Below are 25,066 nucleotides of genomic sequence, written 5' to 3' on the forward strand. Positions count from 1 at the left end.
GTTGGTCAATTTAAAATATACCTCCTAAACACTGGGGATTCCGTAGAGGGCGCCCAGGTTCCACGCCCTCCCACATTGAACATTGTGAAGAAAGCTATGAGAAACTTGACCCTTTCACTGGCTTGGCTGTGGAAACCCCCCCCCCCCTGAAGTAGCAAATTCACTGACAATGCCCCACGGTCTGAAAACCCCCCTAAACGTGATTTTGGGCTGAGCCTAATGGGCCATGGGGGGAGTATCAACCCTGGGACCGACCCTTGAGGATCGCCTGAGGTTACTGGCTTTACTTGTAAAACAAATGTTTAAAATCACCCTATGTGTTTCATCTGTCGAAAAAATCTAAAATCTATGAAAGAATGTCATTCGTTAAACCATAACCTTGAAATTTATCCATCAAAAGTGCATGGGACACTTTAACAAACACTTTTGAAACATCTAAAACGAATGTGATATTAAGTGGTGTTGATCAGTAATAATCATGATTTAGTTAGTTTTATGCTGCTTTTCATTTTAATGGTCAGACCAATTCCAGTCTAGGCCAATCTAACTGATGTCCCATATATTCACGTCCATCAGCTGTGATGATTGGACAACTCCCATACTTGATATTTACAGCGGCGTAGCAATTGCCCTAGAATCTCGTTTGCTTCCTGATGGATTGAGGTGTTTGATGCGTTGATTTTGTATCAGTTTTGTTTTTATGGTTCCATAATTTACTATTTTTCTCGACATGCTAGTCATTTATTGTTTCAAACCGTGACAACACCATTTTGATCAGTCCGTCTTGATTGTGACAAACCGTTACCGACTTGACAGAGAATGCATGTGGAATTCAAAGTAGCTTTCTGTGCGTTATACAGTTAAAATGAATACAGAATACATGTATTAGTTTCATTACAATATGTCATAGAGGGTTCGACAGATTTATTACATTGCCGGTGATGATGTGTGGCCAGATGTAATTACATGGACTTATGCGACCTTGAGTAGCTATTCAAAGAAATATTTGGGAGCTCTAACTTCAGCGAACACGCATTGAAAACGACCGCTACGCAAACGGCGCAATATTCCCAAAGTCCTGTATGTTTCCAATTTGTAGCACTTTGGAATGAATGAATTAATTAATGGAAAAACTAGGAAATTAAATAAAAATTAAACTATTTTATTATTTTATAAAAAGTAATATATTAAACTGTAACACCAAAAAAGGAAAAATATTTTGGTGCGTTTGTTAACAATTGAAGCATAGGTAGTAGCACGACCACTAGTAGAGGCTTATCCTGTTAAACTCCTAGAGTCATTATACCGCTTAAACACGGCTTTTGATTTGAAGCTTACACTATAATCAGGATTACTTGACGAATTCTATTTTCACATGGTATTTGTATAGAAGTAGACCTGTTGTGCTTCATGAATTCACCGATGCTATATTTACCCAGACTGCCACTATATTGCGTGATTATTTATATTTTTTGATATTAAATTATTTAGAATTCAGTAATGTTTTGAGGTCTGCAATATGTCTATTACCACAGTATTTTGCATAAATAATATTCGGGTGTACAGATTGATCAATAGGCGTGCTTAGCGTAAATCTAGTTACAGAAGCTAGGAAATTTATGGTGACGAAGTGCCTTTAACTAACACTCATGTATGAGTGATTTTGGAAGCAAATATGATTATGTAACTTAAAAGATGCATCAAGATTTCATTGGCATATATTTTAATCTGATATATATTTCTTTTTTATTTTATTAGAACCTTAACACCTCTGGCGACAGGCCCTCTAAATCACTGGGTGCCAGTAGAGCGCCTCAGGGAAACGTTGTGCTACAGTGTTTTACATTGTTACAATGTGTAGCTGTCTAGCGATTACGCAGTTTCTGGTAGTCCTCTCATGTCAAATATTTCTGGGTAAAAAGCTGCTGTGAAATATACTGGAGTTTGCATACCGGTATATTGAAGTGAGTTCTCCATGTCTAGCTGCTGCGACTATTATTGTTTCAGATCTGTTCTTGATTGTTTCACTATAACTGTATAAGAGAACACTGTGTCTATCCTCATCTTCAATAATTTTAGTGAGTCAAGCTACCCTATGGTTTTGTCTTAGACTAGATAGTCGGAAGATCTCACTTCACGCGTTTTGGCGGTACTGTCACGACCTTGCAGACTGCTCACTAACCTAACTGCTCTACTCTGTATGCCTTTGATTGAGTTTATCGTAGTATTAATGGTTAGGTCCTAAATTGTATCCACGTACTCCAATGGACACGTATCACTTGTCCAAAATTGTATCTACGGACAGTGACAAGCCAAGCTTGTTTTGTAATCAGGGTTTATGGTATAGTTCAAAGGTTTGCATGGCGCTTTGCTGTGTTGAAAGGCATCGTCCAATGATGGGACCTCCTTTATACTGCACTTATATTCTCGTGGAAAGTGAGCATCTCTTCTTCATTATTAACATCTTAGTATATTAAGGTGTTATCAGCATAGAAACTGGCTCTACAGTTGACAGCATCAACTGTAAATCATAACGTAAACTGTAAATCATAACTAACGGTAAATCATTAATATATAAAAAAAGGTCAACCCTATCACCGTGCCCTGTAGAGCACTAGATGATACTGCACATGAATGAGTATTTGCGATTCAGATCCATCAAGAAGTCTTGTATTCGATCTGTCAGAACGGGATTTAAGCCAGGTATTTGTCTAAATTTTTCCAACAGGAGAGCATGTGCCGCTTTGTCGAAAGCATTTTTGAGATCTAATATTAGTGCATGTGTGTTTCTGCAGTCGTAGCGAGATCGTGAAACGTTGCCCAAAGTTGGGTTTAACATGACAGGTCTTTCCTAAACCGATGTTTCCAATTGTATTGGATACTATCTTGTTTCTTGTTGAGGTGGTAAAGGACTATATGTTCTAAGATTTATAATGGTATAGAGGTTAATGAGATAGACCTGTAGGTAGATGCACAGGTTGTGTCTCCACCCTTATGGATGGGTGGGACATTTGATTATCTCTATTGTTTCGGAAGGCACCCACATGCAAGTGCGGCATGAAACACATGACCTAACCATGCAACAGTGATAGGTGTGCCTACCATAAGATCTGGTCTTCTGATGCCATCTGGACCAGGAGACTTGCCATTTCCTAGTGTAAAACAGATGTTATCAGTTTTACTATTCCATTCCGTCAGATATCTCTACCTCATAAGACTGATTGGTTCGTGTTATGATAGGTATTTGCTGATCTCTACAAAATTGTTCTTGAAAAAAGTTCTTGAGCTGCTCACCACATTGTTTAGTTTCTTTAATAGTGTGGTTGTTATTCTCAGTAAGACTAATGATTGGTAGACCTTGCTTCTTCATTCTTTTCAGATGTTTATAAAGCGGCTTTGAGATGACACAAACTAGGGGATTTTGTGCCTGGTGTGTTTGTGGGCAGCGCATGTGGTGTGTTTGTGTGCAGCATGTGTTTGTGTGCAGCGTGTGTGCTGTGTGTGGGATGTGTATGGTGTATGTGTGAAGTTCGGTGTGTGTATAGATAAGTTTGTGTACTATCTACTATATAAACAGCAATCGTTGTCTGTCTGTGTATCCACCTTATAGAGCGGTCTTTCCTTTTATCGTTGTACGAATTTCGGTCGTACGAAGCAAACTGAATTAATATGAGTAGTAACAGTAAATAAGTTATAGAACGGTCTTTCTTTTTCCATTCGGTAGTACGAAGCCAACTGAATTAATATGAGTAGTAAATATCGTGATTTTGGACTATTAGCCTCTACTTTTGTTTGACGATTTGAGCCAAGCGGCTTATATAAAGATGCGGCAATTCTGTTGTTTTTCTTTCATCGCTACGGCGCATTAACCGAAATCTCCTGTTAGCGCGCCTCTTTATAGTGCCCAACGGCAGTGCTCTGTTTTAAACAGCAAAGTTGTTGCCGTGTTAAAACGCACCATCCTGAGTTCTGCGGTTTATACTAAGGTGTCTATACAGCTATACAAATGTACTACTCATTAAATAAAATAAATTAATGACTAGTTATTTACATGCAATTAATATTTACTGCCAACGTGTACCGAGAAGGTCACGAAAACGTTTGTTTCTTGTGGATACTGGAAAAAACGCAGTTCTCACCTACTAAATTTCCACATCAAAAAGGTAAGTGTTTCTTATTCAATGTTGTATCGTCTAGGAATTGCCACACTTTCAATACATAACCCTTTCACTTGCATCCATGTACAAATTTAGCTATTGGCCTACTGCCAGCCATTTTGCCGATATTGCTTCATATGTATACAATATTTTTTCAATTTCAAACTCCATCTAGAACGTTTGTTTTGGTTATATATTTCCTTTTGCCAACATGTTAACAAGCACTGCTATGCAAAAAATTCATTGTATCTATACTTTGTGCATTGATGAAGCGATATGAAGCTACAAAGCTGAAACAATCCTCTACAATGTCCCTTATTCTTACAAAACCATTACTTTCACCAACATATGAGTCAGTGCTGCTATTGCTATTTGAACTATCTGTGTAATCACAAAAATCTGAATTGGCTATAATGTCATCAACATAAGTAGTTATTTGTTTTCTAACTCGGACGCATTTAATGAACTTGCACAAAAAAATCTTTGTTTTCAAGTTGGAAATTCTCAAACAAAGATTTAAAATTGAACTTTAGGCTAATTTTATAGAGAAATCTTAGGGCAACACTGTCACTACCATAAAAGTTTTAAAGACCGTTGGTTATGTTATTAACGAATAATAAAATTCAGTTACTAGCAGTTGCTGGTAAAGTCGCAAAAATGCGTCTACGCGGTCGACCATAGAAAACGCATAAATGAGTCTACTTCAGTGAAAGGGTTAAAAACATTGGATTTGCCACTGTTTGTGATAGTAAACATGTTTATTTCCTTCCGCAGCCAAGTTACTTTTACTTTTTGTTTTCAGCTACGATTACACATAACTACAGCTACTACAGAACTTGCACGGGTACTGCTACTGCGTTTTACCTACAAAATTTCTACTTCAAAAAGGTAAGTACTTCTCATTCAATGTTGTAGTGTATTGTTTATGAATTGCCACACGTCAGCTACTTGATAACGTTTGATTTGCCACCGTTCGTGATAGTGGGACAAGTTCATTTCCTTCAGCAGCTGAGTTACTAATTTTTTTTCCAGCTAAGAGTAGGCCTACTGTAACTTACTACTACAGAACTTGCACGAGTACTCCAAGGGTTGCAATAGGCGATGGTGAAAGAAAAGAAAGCAGCTGGTATCGACTTACTGTCACCCTGCTTTAGCCATGACCAGCTGTACGTCGCCTGCTCAAAAGTAGGCACAAGCCGAAAACTGTTTGTTCATACACCCGACAGAAAAACAAAAAATGTTGTCTATTCGCAAGTGTTGCGTTGAACTAACATTGTGTTGTTGTTATGTCTTGATATGTTCTTCATGTTCTACTATGCTACATGCAGCATTTTCTAACATATTTTTCAGTATATATATATTTTCATGCATTTGTTTTCCTTATTGTATCTCATACAAAGGCTATCATGTTGGCGCTATGTTTTATTATTGTAAGGTGCTAATGCTGTATCTGCCTTGACATCATACTGTCTGTGCTGTTATACATATAAATTTTAGTGACCCAACCTCATTACTGTTTGTATGTACCATGTCAAAACACAGGCTATAGACGAAAAACTGTTGAGCTATGATTAGTGTTTTAAGCGTGTAGAAGTCTCCATTCAATAAATGCTGGCGATAGCAAAATATTTTGTATAATTTTTTAAAAGATGCAAAACTCTTCAATACTGTCAGTTTGAAGAACTTCAGTTTGCCTAACAATGTCAATTTCAATATCAGTTCTCTGTACACTAATAGGGCAACTCTGATTTGAGTGGTTTGACACTGATGCAGTGTAGACTAGTTGTAAAACGTATTGCAGATTTCCATTGTTCTCCCCAACATTGTTGACATATGTGACTGCATATGTGTATGCATAGTATGATCAAGGCAACACATTTCAGTAAACTGCATATTTGGAGTTGTTTTACAGTATGAAAGACAACTCTCGATAAACCTCTTGCTGTACATGAATCTGTTCTCGTGGACGGGTAATGCAGCTAGCGGTTTGGGGCCGTGGCGTCACGCGGGGATGCGCGGCAGACCTTTTTCGCCCCGAGTGCAGTGAGAGTATCCAGGAGCGGCTTTCCGGATGAATGAGTTGGTGAATGCGAGGCGATTGGTTGCTAGGCGATTGGTTGTGAGGCGAGTGAAAGGCGATTGAGTGCGAGGCGATTGAGTGCGAGGCGATGGAGTGCGAGGCGATTGTGTGCGAGGCGATTGTGTGCGAGGCGATTTATTGCGAGTGCAAGAGCGCGATGGTTAACTGCTCGGCGGGTAAAGACTGGTCAGCCAAGGCGAGGGCTCGGCGGCAGAAGTGCACGATCGTCAACTGCAAATATAGATGAGTATGAACGGATGCATGAATCTAGACACATGAATCTAGAATATTATCTAGAATTTACACGCATCTGGCTGTAAAACACATCACAGATTTCCATTGTTCTCCCCAACATTATTGACATGTATATGTGTATGCATATTCAGGGCAACAATTTCAGTAGACAATTTACATAATAATACATCAGGGCAACAATTTCAGTAAACTGCATATTTGGAGTTGTTATACAGTATGAAAGACAACTCTCAATAAACCTTATGCTACACCTGAATCTGTTCCTGTAGGCGGGTAATGCAGCTAGTAACATGTACAGTAGGCGCTCCTACGATATAAATAATCCGTTCCAGGAATGTTTACGTTATAAGGACTTTAGGTCGTAAGAACAATAGAATGCACATAAATTGCCTAATCCGGTCCGAGATCTTTCCAAACTTGCCCATTTGTCCATACAAAAAGGAAAAACTAGACTTGACTTTTTAATTTGTGGGTTGTACTGTAACTGCAGTATTATTGGTTTGCCTCGACAACTTTTTTTCGTTTTCTGATCAATTTCACTGGTTTTATAGACCCAATGAAATTGATCAGTTGGTGAAATTGATCAGGTTGGTGGGATAGCTCCCACCAACCTATTGTAAAATTGCTGTAATTTTACAATAGGTTGGTGGCAGCTAACTAGTAACTAATGAATATTTTATGCGCCTTCAACAAAGCAGAACAAAACACATTTTTACTATAAAAAAGCGGTACTACCTGTTCGTTGTTCATCTGTACCCAGGGGTCAAGGTTAGGATAAAAGATACCTTCCGATGACACTCCAACTCATGACATTTTGTTTGATTGACCGATAATACCTGTAACGCTATATGCACATCATTTATTCTTTCGCAAGTGCACCGAGATAGATTACCATTAAAATCGAATTTGATAACACCTCCAACTTGACGTTACATGATATGCATATTTCTATGTAGTACGGAAGCAAAAACTTCACCAATTCTTCAAGAGGAGCTCAAACCACCTTCATGTCCCACATACTGCCGGCTATGTCTACCTACCGAGCCACACATTGTGCCCATGCTCAGCTGGTAAAATAGGCTCATTTGAACATTAATTTAGGAATCGATGCAAAACATACTTTCTTACTCAGGAATCATTAACACTGGAACTAATAGTTTTGATTATTCTGTGGGTCATTTCATGACACAAACATCATTTTGAGGCTGATATCGTTTTGAAAAGATGCAGTTTGCCAAAGATAATCACTTCACGATACTTCTTTGTGATACCCTTTCAAACAGTCTGTCTCAATTGTGCAAAATCCTTACTGGATTACGGAAAATGTATGTGGAATTCAAAGTAGCTTTATACGTGTTATACAGTTGAAAATGAATATTAGTTTCATTAAAATGTTTGTCATATGAGGTTTATATGTTCATAGACCGCATGACGAGCTAGGGGACTGCATATCTTATCAACGAGGTAATTTCTTTCAGTTTTTTCTTTTCAGATTTTGTTTCCCATCTTTCTATCTTATACTTAGATAGTTACAAAGGATCTCTTGTGCTTTTGTACTTTCGATATGTTTTACGCTGGTGAGAGGTTAGTTTTTTAGCTTTTTTGCCAAACCAGTCTAATAGGTTTTTGTTTTTCGGTTTTATGTCTTTAGTTGAAGCAAACCTGTCAATACCTTAACCCTTTCACGACTCGGGGCTCACCTCTCTGAAATGCCCAAAAGTTCAGACCAATTAGTAGCATAATTGTGACCTTGATATGGCAACATAAATGCTGCTGAAACTTAACAGTAATTTTTCGTATATACTTAGATAAATATGCTTTGAAAAAGTTGAGAAAGTTTTCTACAAGCTGACATATTTTACTTGCAGTTAACATATGCAGATTTTATAATTTAAGCTGCAGTTTGTTTGTGCTATTTAGAATGTTTTTTAAATGCTCAATTTGATGCATTTTTTGGATTATGTAAATATATTTAACCATGTTGTATAAAACCTCATTGCAAACATAGATTCATACGCTTGCTATAGTTTGCAGATAAAACTGGCTGTTTATGTGCAATAAGTGATGAGTTATGAGCAATCCACCGAAAGCCCAGAGTTAATAATGGCCATGGCGTTATCATATTGTAAAGGTATTGTGCGTTACCTTTACTGCTCCACCAGTACAAGACTCAGTGCAAGAGTTTATACATATATTTTATCTGCTTAGTATACAGTGGTTACAAGAATAGCATGCAAAAGTCGTATAACAGGCGCAGATCAGCTCTGCTCTCTAACACATATGTCCAAGCTTATATAGCGGGTAGCCCCTCCCCTTGTTACACTTGATTAGACTGGGCTTGGGTCGGTGTGTAGATATAATCCCCCACAATATGGAATGCTACAAGTCAGCAAATCTATTGGTTACAATAGTGATAATCCATTAAATGCTTCAAATACACCTATATTCAAAACAAGTTACAAACAATGTTTATAGTACATGCAGAAACCAAAATACAAAATTTTGACCAAAAATCTTCTTTTGCATTGCTGAACTAGTTGACATTAGGAAACAAACAATTTTTTAGCAGAGCGAAACTTACTCGTAGCCATTTTGAAGACATAATTTTTTGCGTAATGAAAGAAACTTTTAAACACGTGTTGAGCTTGCATATGTGTGCTAAGCAAAATAGGCACTTAGTTAAAAAGTAATTAATCAGTCGATAATTAATTATTATATAGCAAATTTCTAAAGAATTAAAGGATTTCAAGGTCTATCAGAAAGCGAATCAACGGCGGCTGTTACAGGCTTTGTTTATCGGGCATATCCGCTTAGAACGATATTGTCGGTGTTGGTCATCAAAGAGTTGAGCTGGAAAAGGATTGCCACATATCGTCAGTGTCATTCATTGATGCTAACTGTTCACTTAGATTTTTCATGTGTTCCTGGAATGGTTCTATTTATATCGGTTTGTACAGTTTGACACACAATACCGAATTGTTCATTGTTCTCAGTTTCGCATTACTTGTATCGAGTTTTGCAGTCAGTAGACAGGCATCTATTTCTATAATAATTTCCATTGGTAGCACATGAGACGAGTTGAAAAAGAGAGATTGGCAATGTAGACGTTTGTAACGGGAGTAGTTTTTTACTATGTGTGTTTTTTAGTCAATGCCAGGCAAATTAAAGTCATTTTTTAGTGTTACAACGAGATCAGAAGTTGAACCTTCTGTTCAAGTCCTGTAAGATTGCAGCCATGGTTCAGTGGTTAGAGCCCTGGTGTATGATCAATAAGTCGGTGGTTGAAGTCACATAAGGACCATTGGTGGTGTTAAAAAAAACATACAACCACAATTGCTACTGCCATCCACTTCCAGCGTGGATGAATAGGTTGGCTAGCAACTCTGCAGGACAACAACGTTTGACAAGCAGTGGAGAACCTAACAACCAACTCTGCAAGACAACAGCTAGCTAGAGATGATGTTTCAATAAAAACACCCAACAGAAGACAATGACAAACCACTGTTGAAACCTTCCAAGAACAGTCGTGACTATGAGAAGTGGGGAAGAACCATGATCGCCTACATCCTCACATGTCATTGTACATAGAGAGAGATTGTGTCAATTTTATCGATATTGTTCATGCGGATATGTGGTCTGTAGTGATAGCGAATAACAATCTCAGGGTCAACCCAGATGGTAATCATCTCTTCACATTATATGTTTACAATATGATTTTAGTGTCGGATTGATTGCAATATGCACTCCGTCACCCTAAAAACTTCTGTCTACATGAAAAATTATCGGTTTTGATTAGAGATGCCCCGATTCTAAATTCACCAGCCGATTCAGATACCGATCCGATATACCGATCCTAATTGAAAAATACTCCGATTCAGATACCGATTCAGATCTTTTGTGTTGCATAGATAGTAGCTCATTTTATTATGCAAATACAAACATAATGCAAAGAAAACATGAATATTATTGTATTTATTTGTTTGCATTTATGGAAAAAAATATATACATATTCACATACTGACATACCGTGCATGTAGTAACAAAACAGTCCATGTTTCTTGTAATTTGTAAATAAAGGTAATTACTGTTAGTGGTACAGTTCTATCTGTAATAACGGAGTCCCTCTTCTATTGTTGGATGAACTGCTGTGTCTGTACAAGTTTAGAGCAAATCAATGTTTCTTTTAAAAACCGTTAGTGCTTCAATTATCTCAGTAAGACGTCTCTTTTCTTCCATCATTATCAATGTAGCCGAGCGTACTGAATGGGGATTCCCTTGCAACAGATGTTGGAGGACAGGCTACATACCGATACGCCACTGGGGTTACCGTTTTTTGTACAATACAAACGATCCATTGTATCGTCAGGATCAAGAGAGTGATGGATAACTTTATGCGTCGGCTGTTTAAATTACTTTCGCAATGCTAGTAAATAGAAATATTACACTGCGTTCTTGTTTCCCATTTTTGTTATCTTGTTCGCGATTGCTTGCAATAAAACCTATCGCTGTAATTGGGAAATACCACACTTTTTGTTTACATTCTGGCTAAAAAGTTTCCTTCGCTGTGTTGATCAGGCTATAGACATGAAATAAATTGTGTGGCAGGCCTGAAATTCATTAAGTAAAAGTAAGAAGCTTACAGCTGATGATATTTTTATTAGTATAGCAGGCTAAAATACAGTTTTCTGCTAAATTGTTGATCTGTAAAAAGTATCGGAAGGTTCAGATTTTTTAAGAAAAGATCGGCCGATACCGATTCAGATACTTGACACTCATATCGGCACCGATTCCGATACCAAAATCGGGGCAACTCTAGTTTTGATCACTTATCACGCATGCTATCATCAAGATGTGTTTCGGTGAGGCCTCGAATCTCAGTCACTAGAAGATGACGACTGTTAGGCGGATTTTCTTATTGTAGATTTTGTGTTAACAATAGGAAACATTAGATGCTGATCTCTTGATTTGTGCTCACTATGGACCATTCCCCTTCAACTGTTTTTAGTTCAAATTTTAGGTTTCGGATTTTATACCGAGTGTCACTGTTTTCTTTCTTCAAGCTTTTGATTTTTGAACTGAGCTTGAATTTCTGATCTCGCATTGCCTTTGTCGTTTCCATTTTGCAGAATGCACCAGGTTTTGAAGTTGTTTTGTCGTTAGCCCGTTTGGTGAATGCCCATTTTGCTGCTTCATCAGTAAATGTGAATTTGAACAGTCTGGCTTTGTTTTCGGACTTCCGCTGTAGCCTTAAAGCTTAGGTTGGTTTGTTTACAGAACATATATCATTCACTTCTCATCAGGCTTTCTATTTATTGCATTGCGATCACATTTTCTGTTTTTTCTATTCCATATAAGATTGCAATAGTTTTTCTCACTTCAGTCTCATTCATCTTTTTATTCGCAGCCATCATAGATTTAGCTGGCTTATTGATTCAGGTTGTTTCAGGTTTTGTGTTGTTTCTTTGAGTGCCGACTTACATGATTTCTCCAGATTTCAGTTTTTCATGAGGTTGCTTTTGCTGTCTCACTATATTTTTTAATAAACTGATCAATTTTATGCTCTAAATTGTTCAGTTGTGCTATTGTCTCACCACTCACTGTCTCCCCAACCTGCATTAGCAGAGACAGTTGTGCTATTGTCTCACCACTCAGTCTCCCCAACCTGCATTAGCAGAGACTGTTGTGCTATTGTCTCACCACTCACTGTCTCCCCAACCTGCATTAGCAGAGACTACTGAAGCTACAATATTATATTTTTCTTGTTCTAAATTTTTAATTGTATAATGTCAGTATTTTCTAGACCTTCACAGAAGCCATGATACCAGCATTCAAGTAAATTAAAAGCATACCAAATTCAAGTAATTAAAATATGAATTATAATTCAAGTAAAGGTTTCTTTATGTCTGTCCATAGCTTGATCTATCAGCGATATCCTTTCTATCGATACTATTAGTTAGGCTAATAGGCTTTGAAGAGGAGGTGTTGAACAACAATATATTGGGCCATAAGCTTGGTACTTTTTCATCAAATTCAATTCACAGGTCTTAGAATTTGATCTTGGAAGCAGTAATGACCCTCATAATAGTCATGAAAAGTATTATGTAACATTATTATTACTTTTGTACTTAGATAATAGTAATATGTAATATTACTATTATATAAGTACTATTATGTTAATAGTACTTGTATGATAGTAATATTAATTATATTAATAGTAATATGTAATATTACTATAATGTATTATTATGCTAGTTTTTGTCACTACATCACTAGCTGGTAATAGCAGCAACGAGGTTTTACAATCATGAATAATATGTGTTGAAAAGTGTGAAAGTATACGACTAGCTTATGTGAAGTTCTATAACGGAAACTAGGGGAGGTTTGTGTTACATTTGACTGCAGCAATAGTCATCAGAATTTACAAAACAAAGTTGGTAGGTGAGCTTGATAAAAGGCTGACAAAGGAATGTGAGATGAGAATCAATTAACAGTTGTATTGTTTGGTTTGTTAGTGCCATGCCACGGAAAAAGACTGCACAGCAAGCTGGAACTGAGCCATCAACACAACCAGTTAAGAAATTTAAATCGGATTCATCTAATAGCGTGAAAGATGAAGCCGTGAATCGACGATCATTACGAACCCGCTCTCAAGATGAAAATAAAGTTGGTGGCTCTCTATTAACTGGAGTAACAAAAACTCCGCCAAAACACATGAATGAGGTTAGTAGTTTATTTTTGCTACAATCTTGATTGTGCTACCAGATGAAATTTGTGCCAATAAAATATTCTATTTGTAGGTTGGTTCTAGTCGTCCTAAAAGAAATGCCTTACAAGTTACAGAAGAAAAGATTGGTGCAAGAGAAACACGATTAGCTGTGAAAACTCCATCTAAACAGTCTATTCTCACATCTGAGTCACAAACATTCTGCCCATTGGAGGCTTCAGTACAAGTGACCCCCTGTGACTTGTCTGAGAGGAAGGACAAAGGTAGGCATTATTTTTTCGATTTTTGTGTGATCTGTTGAAAGGAATCGCTTCGAGACTTGGTTTCCATATTTTCTTTACCAAAAAACAAGTGTTTTCTTGTCCAAAATACAGCGAAGGAGTTTTGTGCTCATTCAAGTGCTGAACATACACAACAACAGTTTAAAAACTTTATAGTTATTTATTCGATACTATCAGTAAGATACTATCAGTATCGATACTATCAGTAAGATACTATCAGTAAGATATTATCAGTAAGATACTATTAGTAAGATATTATCAGTAAGATACTATCAGTAAGATACTATCAGTAAGATACTATCAGTAAGATATTAAGATACTATCAGTAAGATACTATCAGTAAGATACTATCAGTAAGATACTATCAGTAAGATACTATCAGTAAGATACTATCAGTAAGATACTATCAGTAAGATACTATCAGTAAGATACTATCAGTAAGATACTATCAGTAAGATATTATCAGTAAGATACTATCAGTAAGATACTATCAGTAAGATACTATCAGTAGGATACTATCAGTAAGATACTATCAGTAAGATACTATCAGTAGGATACTATCAGTAAGATACTATCAGTAAGATACTATCAGTAAGATACTATCAGCTATCAGTAAGATACTATCAGTAAGATACTATCAGTAAGATACTATCAGTAAGATACTATCAGTAAGATACTATCAGTAAGATACTATCAGTAAGATACTATCAGTAAGATGCTATCAGTAAGACACTATCAGTAAGATACTATCAGTAAGATACTATCAGTAAGATACTATCAGTAAGATACTATCAGTAAGATACTATCAGTAAGATACTATCAGTAAGATACTATCAGTAAGATACTATCAGTAAGATACTATCAGTAAGATGCTATCAGTAAGACACTATCAGTAAGATACTATCAGTAAGATACTATCAGTAAGATACTATCAGTAAGATACTATCAGTAAGATACTATCAGTAAGATACTATCAGTAAGATACTATCAGTAAGATACTATCAGTAAGATACTATCAGTAAGATACTATCAGTAAGATACTATCAGTAAGATACTATCAGTAAGATACTATCAGTAAGATGCTATCAGTAAGATACTATCAGTAAGATACTATCAGTAAGATACTATCAGTAAGATACTATCAGTAAGATGCTATCAGTAAGATACTATCAGTAAGACACTATCAGTAAGATACTATCAGTAAGATACTATCAGTAAGATACTATCAGTAAGATACTATCAGTAAGATGCTATCAGTAAGATACTATCAGTAAGATACTATCAGTAAGATACTATCAGTAAGATACTATCAGTAAGATACTATCAGTAAGATACTATCAGTAAGATACTATCAGTAAGATACTATCAGTAAGATACTATCAGTAAGATACTATCAGTAAGATACTATCAGTAAGATACTATCAGTAAGATACTATCAGTAAGATACTATCAGTATCGATGCTATCAGTAGGATACTATCAGTAGGATACTATCAGTAAGATACTATCAGTAAGATACTATCAGTAAGATGCTATCAGTAAGATACTATCAGTAAAATGCTATCAGTAAGATGCTATCAGTAAGATACTATCAGTAAGATACTATCAGTAAGATACTATCAGTAAGATACTATCAGTAAGATACTATCAGTAAGATACTATCAGTATCGAGACTATCAGTAAGATACTATCAGTATCGAGACTATCAGTAAGATACTATCAGTATCGAGACTATCAGTATCGAGACTATCAGTAAGATACTATCAGTAAGTTCTGCATCGCCTCCAATTTTTTTCATTCTCAATCGGATAGCCCGAAGCATGGGGTAGATTTTCAACGGAAATTGTTAAACCGCTTTCATGACAACTACCTATGAACGCATTTATTGAAGGCAATTGTACTTGATGCGCCAGTTTCTAATCGGATAGATCATGGGTCATTTATCTCCGAATACCGAATGTTCTGAGATTGCCAGTTGGCCCGACGTTGCTAGGAGCCGGCCTGTTTTTTTCACATAGAAGAATGCTGAAGGTAATGCAATGAGCTCTGCAGTCTGCTCTTGTACCTCTTCCTTCTCATGAAAATTTTTTAATGTTGCGGAACACCACTCTTACTATTGTAAAGACTATTCAGCAAATCTCTAAGGCAGTTGATTAGTTATATATGTAGGTATAAAGCTCCAATGGTGTTGTAAGCTTGCTTGAAACTGATGTGCTGAAGAGATAATATAGTGTAGGTGGTGATTAAAGGGCTTCATAACATTTGCTTTGTTTAGGACTCATGACATTCAGCTTACTAGACTATATCAACAATATTTAATAATTGAATACATCATTTATTCTATACACAGTTATATTATTATTTTGTATAATATGCATTATGATTACTATATTATTTATAAAAAATAATTTTGTAATCATATTAATTATTCATAGAAACAATCATAGATAAGATACTAGATAGATAGAAGAATCAAATCAAAAGTTATTGTTTTCTTTTCTTACAGCAAGAGCAGCACGGAATAAATCAATTTATTTTCAAAATTATGTATGTAGTGAACTTACAGTTGGTTAATAGTGACGATAATCATGAAAATCAACTGAATGCTGCAGTAGGTACAAAGTAGAACGATGATGAAGGAACAAAAATTTACATTCCCATTTCTTATTCTAAACAAACTGTAAATGACGGATATCGTATAATATAGACTATACACACGTCGTTCGTTGAACAGAGGATCTTCGGAGCATATCCGTGGAGATAAGATTTGAGGCACAATAGTCAAAATTAGCTCTTCTGTTTTCAAAAATCATAGCGAGGGGTTGTGGGCAACTGCATCTACCACACAATGTTTACTTGGTTTTCCTGAGAAACCAGAGCTAGTCTGTAAATTCTTTAGTATTACAAGAAGTTTTTCACATCGCGTAGCCTAAAACAATAAGTGTACCCAACGGCGGTAAGGGTGCGCAACTCCGGCACATGTCCAATAAGTCGATTTCACACGTCACAATTTTTGGGATTTTCGAATGGTTTTTCCTCTGATTCGTTATTAGGTAGACCTGTGTTTGACTAGCTATATCTCAGCTTCTGGTGGGTCAATCTTGATTCTTTTTTAGAACATCAGTCAACACCTCAAGATACATAATAAAGCATCATAATATCATACATTCTCTATTCTTTAACTATTTTTTTCTCATAGTCGAATTTGTTTCAAACGGCATCAGATGTTGTCAGTAAATTGATCAGTGTAAATAAAGTTAATATCTATCTAGACCGACACTGAATTACCTGCATTAATCGACTGCCTTCTGACCTACTACCTGCACTAATCGACTGCCTTCTGACCTACTGCTGGGATAGGAGTAAGATGGCGGGCCCACAGTTTGGTACTGGGGAAGCTGGTCCCAGACGAAGTTTTGTGGTCAAATGCTTTTAACCATCTGGCTAATGAAGTCGACCGAAGCATTAGCCATCATAATTAGAGGTTGACTGTAATCACTTATACCCTACAAGATGAAAATATTCGCGGAGTTGAGTTCCACGCAAATTGCCTTTTTCATGCATATTCGCGGACTAAATTATTCGCAGGTTAACACAATCACTCTCTATTAAGAGTTAATTCTATTGCAGCTAGCAATAGAGTTAACCCTTCGCATGCGCACACGGCGCTTTTAGGTTTCTATTTGCCGGCAACTACGAGTCGATCATACTAAACTATAAATTTCTTGTCGCGTCCATAGGTTTTCACGAATATTCATCCCTTTAGAGGCCTTTGATGAACCAACAAATTGTGGTAAGTAATGAGTGTTTTCAAAACCATTTACTAAATTAATAATTAAATTTTACTTTGGTAAGACGCAATATTTATTTTTTTCATTACTACCTCTTTGTTATTCGTTTTAGTGTGAGAGAGAGCCCAATAACCTGCACGACCCATTTGCAGTAAAGCTAATAAATGCAGCTTTTTCATCAAACACGGAGGCACGACTGCAAAGGTGGTGGATGTTACTCGTAGAAGATCACCAATCATTCAAGGTCTTGAAATTGAGGTAGAAGTGACCGCAGCTGCTAACGAGGAGAATATATCTGTTTTAAAAAAGAACATGAACGCCTTTATGATCACAAATATTTAACCAACTCGCCGAACGCTGCAATGGAAAGTTTTGATGATAACTGCCTTACCAGCATGTAGTAGCGAGATAGTCGCCTTTAATATCTACCCAAGACTGTGAGAGAGATATAGAGCTGCTATTACCAAAATAACTAGTCAGAGAGCACCATTACACGCTAGTATTCCCTTATCAAGAGTATCAGTTTAATTTTATTGCCAGACAACCGCCATATGGGCCAAACTGTTTTTATTTACTCCATTCTTTGCGTGTAAAATTTTATTTGTAATTGAAATATTTTATTTGTGCGTAAGTTTGTAATAAATTATAATATATCTATACATGAAAGTATCTTTATATAAATATCTCTAAAAACCCTTAAAAACATCTACCTTATATAGAAATATGTCTATATAAATATATATATTCTGAATATATACCTTATATCTCTACATATGAATATATATAATATAATCATGTTTGCTGCAGCGATATTAATGAGTTGTTGTTGATGAAGGAGTCTAGGTTGACTGGTTGCTTCTCTGCCAATATTTCTGCTTTAGTGAACCTATTCCATATGATAGCCTTCTGTGATGGTAACAGAAAGTGCCTGGACGATTCACAAAGCCACTGGGCATGCACCTCTCTGAGCTTCGTTGTTTTTCATTAGTGATGCAACCTTTTCATAATGATGGCCGACCTCCATGACTGGTTATGTGTACCTGTGAATCAAAAGATTATGCTTAGATAAAACATTTTGCCATTTTATAAACAGTAAACACAAAAAAGAAAAATATTAACAAATGGAAAGGAAGTACAAAAAATATAGCCGAAGTATTGAATGAAAGCTATTTGTTTTTAAACAAGAGAATGAACTAATGCAGTTAATTATGGAAAAACGTATCTGCACTGCAAATCAAATACATACCATAATGTCCAGATCGGAATCATTATCGTCATCATCTTCGGTATTAGATGTTGATGGAGTTGATTTCAATGTAAAAAATGGTAGGAGATTTTTTTGTGATGACGAAGCCATGCCGAATAACTTGTGACAACCTTACATAGTTTTGTAAAGAAGTGTAATGCATCGGCAATGGGGTTAACTCAGAGCCCTGGCAATGATTTTGAAAAAGTTTAGAACTCAGCTATGTTTACTACTGCCTAGCGGCTAGTTTTTAATTTGAGGTGGTAGTTATTCTCCCTTGTGTTTAAAAATAGAACTAATTATTCGCGGAATTCAATAATTCGCGGAATCAGCCGTTCGCGAAATCGCAAATTATTAAATCCATTGGATATTTTCATCCTGTAGGGTATATGTAACTTTTGAAACGCTGTTGATCATGTTCTAAAAAAAAACGTGTTGTGGCATTTGTTTTGGCATATCTGTATTGCTTATTGATTACTTTTTTAAAAATGTTATTTATTTTATATGTGCATTGTACATACGAGGTCATCAGGGAAACTTAGTGGTTATGGCAGAGTGTGTTGTTTTTTATTTATAGTCTAGCTGTACAACCCGACGTTGCCCGGGTATTGAGAAAGTCTTTGGACAGAAAATTGATTTTGTACTTAACATGTTTTAGCATTTGTCATTTTTACTTTCAAACTACATATCATGAGAAAAGTGTTTTGTGTAGTTGAAATAACATAAGAGAGAAAATAAAAACAACTGTAAAAAGGTTTAAATGTAAAAGTGAAATAATTAGCAAGTGATAGCTAAATTAAGTCAGTTTTGTCATGATTACAACAAAAGATGATTCGATAATGATACAATTAATGCGAACTAAGAAAACAAAGTATAAATCTTGAATATGTTGAATAAATAATAACAGTTCTTGCGTAGAAGTGTGTAAGTGTATGAAAAAGGTTACTGTTTCACCAGAGGCTGTTTCACCAAGTATTCATTAAAACTTTGAATACAATGATGCTGGTACCTCTTGATACTGGTACAAATGTCAAAATGAGATATCGTACTGTCTTTGTCTGACTGACCTGTGGAGAAAATGTCGAGGCTCTTCCTATGGAGATAATACAATTGACCGCGTGAAAAGAATTTGCCTTGACCGCGGGGATAAAGCAATTGAACCTTACAAAAAACTGAAAATAGAAGTTCAAAAAGAACAAAAATGCATCATGTTTCATGGAGTTAATAGAATTCATAGGGTTTCAAGTTTATATGTCATCTATATATAGCGTGTGCATACGTTATACGTATATGATACACGTATATAATACTGCTTTCGATCAAAATGTGTTGTATAGCTCAGTGGTAGAGCTGTGGATTTAAAATTGCGGGGCAATCGCCTTGAGTTCAAATCCATCGTAAAAAGGAGTTTTAAATTCCAAAATTTTAGTAGCTATAGCTGGACATACACCGCACAGATGCAGACAAACTTAGAAAAATATATAAATAACTCAAATTTATTCTAAACTTTTTAGTTCAACACTTTCATACTTCATACTTAATCTGAGTTCTTGTCATGTTTAGAAACTGAAACAGAAAATCTTAGGAAAAGGAAAGTGAAGGTTTCTCCTAGAGCCGAGGACAAGAAAGCCCGGATTATGGTAATTTTATACCATTGATTATGGTTATTTTAGTTGTTACAAAACTGTTGGTTTTGATACCTAGTTCAGCAATGATTTGCCAATTAACCCTTGAAATAGGTTTAAGTTGTTTACATCTAATTTGCAGGTCAAGGACCAAATCTAGATGCTGTTTAGGATTATGCGTTTGATTGTATATCTACTAGTTCTATTAACTACTGATATATCTACCAGTTCTATTAACTACTTATATATCTACCAGTTCTATTAACTACTTATATATCTACCAGTTCTATTAACTACTTATATATCTACCAGTTATATTAACTACTTATATATCTACCAGTTCTATTAACTACTGATATATCTACCAGTTCTATTAACTACTTATATATCTACCAGTTCTATTAACTACTTATATATCTACCAGTTCTATTAACTACTTATATATCTACCAGTTCTATTAACTACTTATATATCTACCAGTTATATTAACTACTTATATATCTACCAGTTCTATTAACTACTTATATATCTACCAGTTCTATTAACTACTTATATATCTACCAGTTCTATTAACTACTTATATATCTACCAGTTCTATTAACTACTTATATATCTACCAGTTCTATTAACTACTTATATATCTACCAGTTCTATTAACTACTTATATATCTACCAGTTCTATTAACTACTTATATATCTACCAGTTCTATTAACTACTTATATATCTACCAGTTCTATTAACTATTTATATATCTACCAGTTATATTAACTACTTATATATCTACCAGTTCTATTAACTACTTATATATCTACCAGTTCTATTAACTACTTATATATCTACCAGTTCTATTAACTACTTACATATCTACCAGCTCTATTAACTACTTATATATCTACCAGTTCTATTAACTACTTATATATCTACCAGTTCTATTAACTACTTATATATCCACCAGCTCTATTAACTACTTATATATCTACCAGTTCTATTAACTACTTATGTATCTACCAGTTCTATTAACTACCTATATATCTACCAGTTCTATTGTTCATTTATATGACATTGCTAGGCTGCCAAGATACATCACTCTCCTTCTTCACAGTCAGTAGAAATAGATGTAAATAACCCTATTGCGTCATCTTCAATGAAGAATTGCTCTGTGAAACTAAACAGTGAACCATGTCTTGTGATGCCTGCCTATACCACCGCTTTTGATGAGGAAAAATTGAACGGGGCAACTGTTGGACAGAAAGGTTTGCCACGCCAGATACCGGACATGAAGCAGGACCCCTTGTTTAACCGACCAGTGGTCAAGCTAATCAGTGATGACTGTGTAGAGGTGGGTGACTATTGTACATCTACTCATAGTTGCTACATCTTTATGTTTACTACGAATATCAGCTGTAACGTTATCCTCTCTTATCTCTTACATGTCTGATCTCATTGTCAGAGAGCAATTATACTCTCAAGAGCAGAGCTACAAAGCATTTGACGTTTGCAGAACTGAGATGTCATACTATATCTTGGACAGAAAAGTGTGTGTGACTGTGACAATGTTTTGGTGTATTTATTGTACTAAAACAACACAAAATATTAAACTTTTATTATTAATCAAGAATAACAGATATGCATCTATCAGTCTTACTCATTACGGCATCGTGTGTAAACTACCATAGTTCTTTCCAGAGTTGCTAGCCCATAATTAGTGAGCTTGTTCCAGAGTTGTCATTCTTGAAAACTTTATAACTAGGCTGGAGGTATATACATGTATACGATTATAACATTCAGCTCTTTGATATACCGGTACTTATTGTTGAATCTACTAATTATACTAGCACTATAAACATGATGTTATATGTACAATATGAAACCAAGTCGCTGTGTGAGTAGGTAAAGTCATGCTGTTTAATTTTACTCTCCATGATGTCACTGAGAGAAAAATTCCCTGATTTCATGCAATGCTAATTTCTGAGAGTGCTATCGAGAAAATGAATTGAACGCTGTATGGTATGTTCAAGGTCACATAAATGATGTTTTCCACCAGATTTCAACAAACATGTTCGCTTCTCATCATCATTGCAGGCTGGTGAGAGTAGTTTATCTTAAACAACGTTTACCATTAAACATGTACAGTAAGCCTTATCACAAATGAACAGCTGTGAATGTCCATGACCAGTGTCTCCTCGAGCGGTGTCTCCTCGAACATTCTCTTTTCAAGTATTCTCTTTTCAAGCATTCTCTTTTCAAGCATTCTCTTTTCAAGCATTCTCTTTTCAAGTATTCTCTTTTCAAGTATTCTCTTTTCAAGCATTCTCTTTTCAAGCATTCTCTTTTCAAGGATTCTCTTTTCAAGTATTCTCTTTTCAAGCATTCTCTTTTCAAGCATTCTCTTTTCAAGTATTCTCTTTTCAAGCATTCTCTTTTCAAGTATTCTCTTTTCAAGTATTCTCTTTTCAAGTATTCTCTTTTCAAGTATTCTCTTTTCAAGCATTCTCTTTTCAAGCATTCTCTTTTCAAGCATTCTCTTTTCAAGTATTCTCTTTTTAAGCATTCTCTTTTCAAGCATTCTCTTTTCAAGCATTCTCTTTCCAAGCATTCTCTTTTCAAGCAGTAACAATATGTAGTTGGTTGCAGAGTGGTGAAACTTTCACACTGCTTACATACAACATACTCGCTGAATGTGCTCGGGTTCAGTCGGACTATTCATACACAGATAATATTCATCTTGGCATCGACTACAGGAGCTGTAGGATCATGGAAGAAATAAAACACTTTGACTGTGATATCGTTTGCTTGCAAGAAGTTGATGTTGATTATTACAACAAGAGTTTAGCGAAAATGCTTGAAATGTAAGTTTGTTTCTTTGCATCTATTTCTGAGTAGACCTGTGGTTTGTAGAATTATAGTTTATAGATTTATGGATAGACTCGTGGTTTGTAGAATTATAGTTTATAAATTTATGGATAGACTCGTGGTTGTAGATTTATAGTTTATAAATTTATGGATAGACTCGTGGTTGTAGATTTATAGTTTATAAATTTATGGATAGACTCGTGGCTGTAGGTTTATAGTTTATAAATTTATGGATAGACTCGTGGTTGTAGATTTATAGTTTATAAATTTATGGATAGACTCGTGGTTGTAGATTTATAGTTTATAAATTTATGGATATACTCGTGGTTGTAGATTTATAGTTTATATATTTATGGATAGACTCGTGGTTGTAGATTTATAGTTTATAAATTTATGGATAGACTCGTGGTTGTAGATTTATAGTTTATAAATTTATGGATAGACTCGTGGTTGTAGATTTATAGTTTATAAATTTATGGATATACTCGTGGTTGTAGATTTATAGTTTATAAATTTATGGATAGACTCGTGGTTGTAGGTTTATAGTTGATATAAATTTATGGATAGACTCGTGGTTGTAGATTTATAGTTTATAAATTTATGGATATACTCGTGGTTGTAGATTTATAGTTTATATATTTATGGATAGACTCGTGGTTGTAGATTTATAGTTTATAAATTTATGGATAGACTCGTGGTTGTAGATTTATAGTTTATAAATTTATGGATAGACTCGTGGTTGTAGATTTATAGTTTATAAATTTATGGATATACTCGTGGTTGTAGATTTATAGTTTATAAATTTATGGATAGACTCGTGGTTGTAGGTTTATAGTTGATATAAATTTATGGATAGACTCGTGGTTGTAGATTTATAGTTTATAAATTTATGGATATACTCGTGGTTGTAGAATTATAGTTTATAAATTTATGGATAGACTCGTGGTTGTAGGTTTATAGTTTATAAATTTATGGATAGACTCGTGGTTGTAGATTTATAGTTTATATATTTATGGATAGACTCATGGTTGTAGATTTATAGTTTATATATTTATGGATAGACTCGTGGTTGTAGAATTATAGTTTATAAATTTATGGATAGACTCGTGGTTGTAGGTTTATAGTTGATATAAATTTATGGATAGACTCGTGGTTGTAGATTTATAGTTTATAAATTTATGGATATACTCGTGGTTGTAGAATTATAGTTTATAAATTTATGGATAGACTCGTGGTTGTAGGTTTATAGTTTATAAATTTATGGATAGACTCGTGGTTGTAGATTTATAGTTTATATATTTATGGATAGACTCGTGGTTGTAGATTTATAGTTTATATATTTATGGATAGACTCGTGGTTGTAGAATTATAGTTTATAAATTTATGGATAGACTCGTGGTTGTAGATTTATAGTTTATAAATTTATGGATAGACTCGTGGTTGTAGATTTATAGTTTATAAATTTATGGATAGACTCGTGGTTGTAGATTTATAGTTTATAAATTTATGGATAGACTCGTGGTTGTAGATTTATAGTTTATAAATTTATGGATAGACTCGTGGTTGTAGGTTTATAGTTTATAAATTTATGGATATACTCGTGGTTGTAGAATTATAGTTTATAAATTTATGGATAGACTCGTTGTTGTAGATTTATAGTTTATAAATTTATGGATAGACTCGTTGTTGTAGATTTATAGTTTATAAATTTATGGATAGACTCGTGGTTGTAGATTTATAGTTTATAAATTTATGGATAGACTCGTGGTTGTAGATTTATAGTTTATATATTTATGGATAGACTCGTGGTTGTAGGTTTATAGTTTATAAATTTATGGATATACTCGTGGTTGTAGATTTATAGTTTATAAATTTATGGATAGACTCGTGGTTGTAGGTTTATAGTTTATAAATTTATGGATAGACTCGTTGTTGTAGATTTATAGTTTATAAATTTATAGATAGACTCGTGGTTGTAGGTTTATAGTTTATAAATTTATGGATAGACTCGTGGTTGTAGATTTATAGTTTATAAATTTATGGATATACTCGTG

The 25,066-nt window shown here is 35.0% G+C and overlaps 1 protein-coding gene across 1 annotated transcript in view; it reads left to right on the plus strand.

Annotated features, from left to right (window-relative positions):
* The first annotated feature begins 1,264 nt into the window (after positions 1 to 1,264).
* The window catches only part of LOC137404226 (uncharacterized), a 44,764-nt gene continuing 20,962 nt past the window's right edge, over positions 1,265 to 25,066 (plus strand). Inside the window, exons 1-6 of the mRNA XM_068090388.1 lie at positions 1,265 to 1,378; positions 13,005 to 13,212; positions 13,290 to 13,479; positions 20,097 to 20,173; positions 21,229 to 21,498; positions 22,794 to 23,008. Of these exons, the coding sequence (XP_067946489.1) occupies positions 13,009 to 13,212; positions 13,290 to 13,479; positions 20,097 to 20,173; positions 21,229 to 21,498; positions 22,794 to 23,008 (956 nt within the window). The 5' untranslated portion in view covers positions 1,265 to 1,378; positions 13,005 to 13,008. The remainder of the gene's footprint in view (positions 1,379 to 13,004; positions 13,213 to 13,289; positions 13,480 to 20,096; positions 20,174 to 21,228; positions 21,499 to 22,793; positions 23,009 to 25,066) is intronic.

This window comes from Watersipora subatra, chromosome 9 (genome assembly GCF_963576615.1).
Source record: "Watersipora subatra chromosome 9, tzWatSuba1.1, whole genome shotgun sequence".
Lineage (NCBI taxonomy): Eukaryota > Metazoa > Bryozoa > Gymnolaemata > Cheilostomatida > Watersiporidae > Watersipora > Watersipora subatra.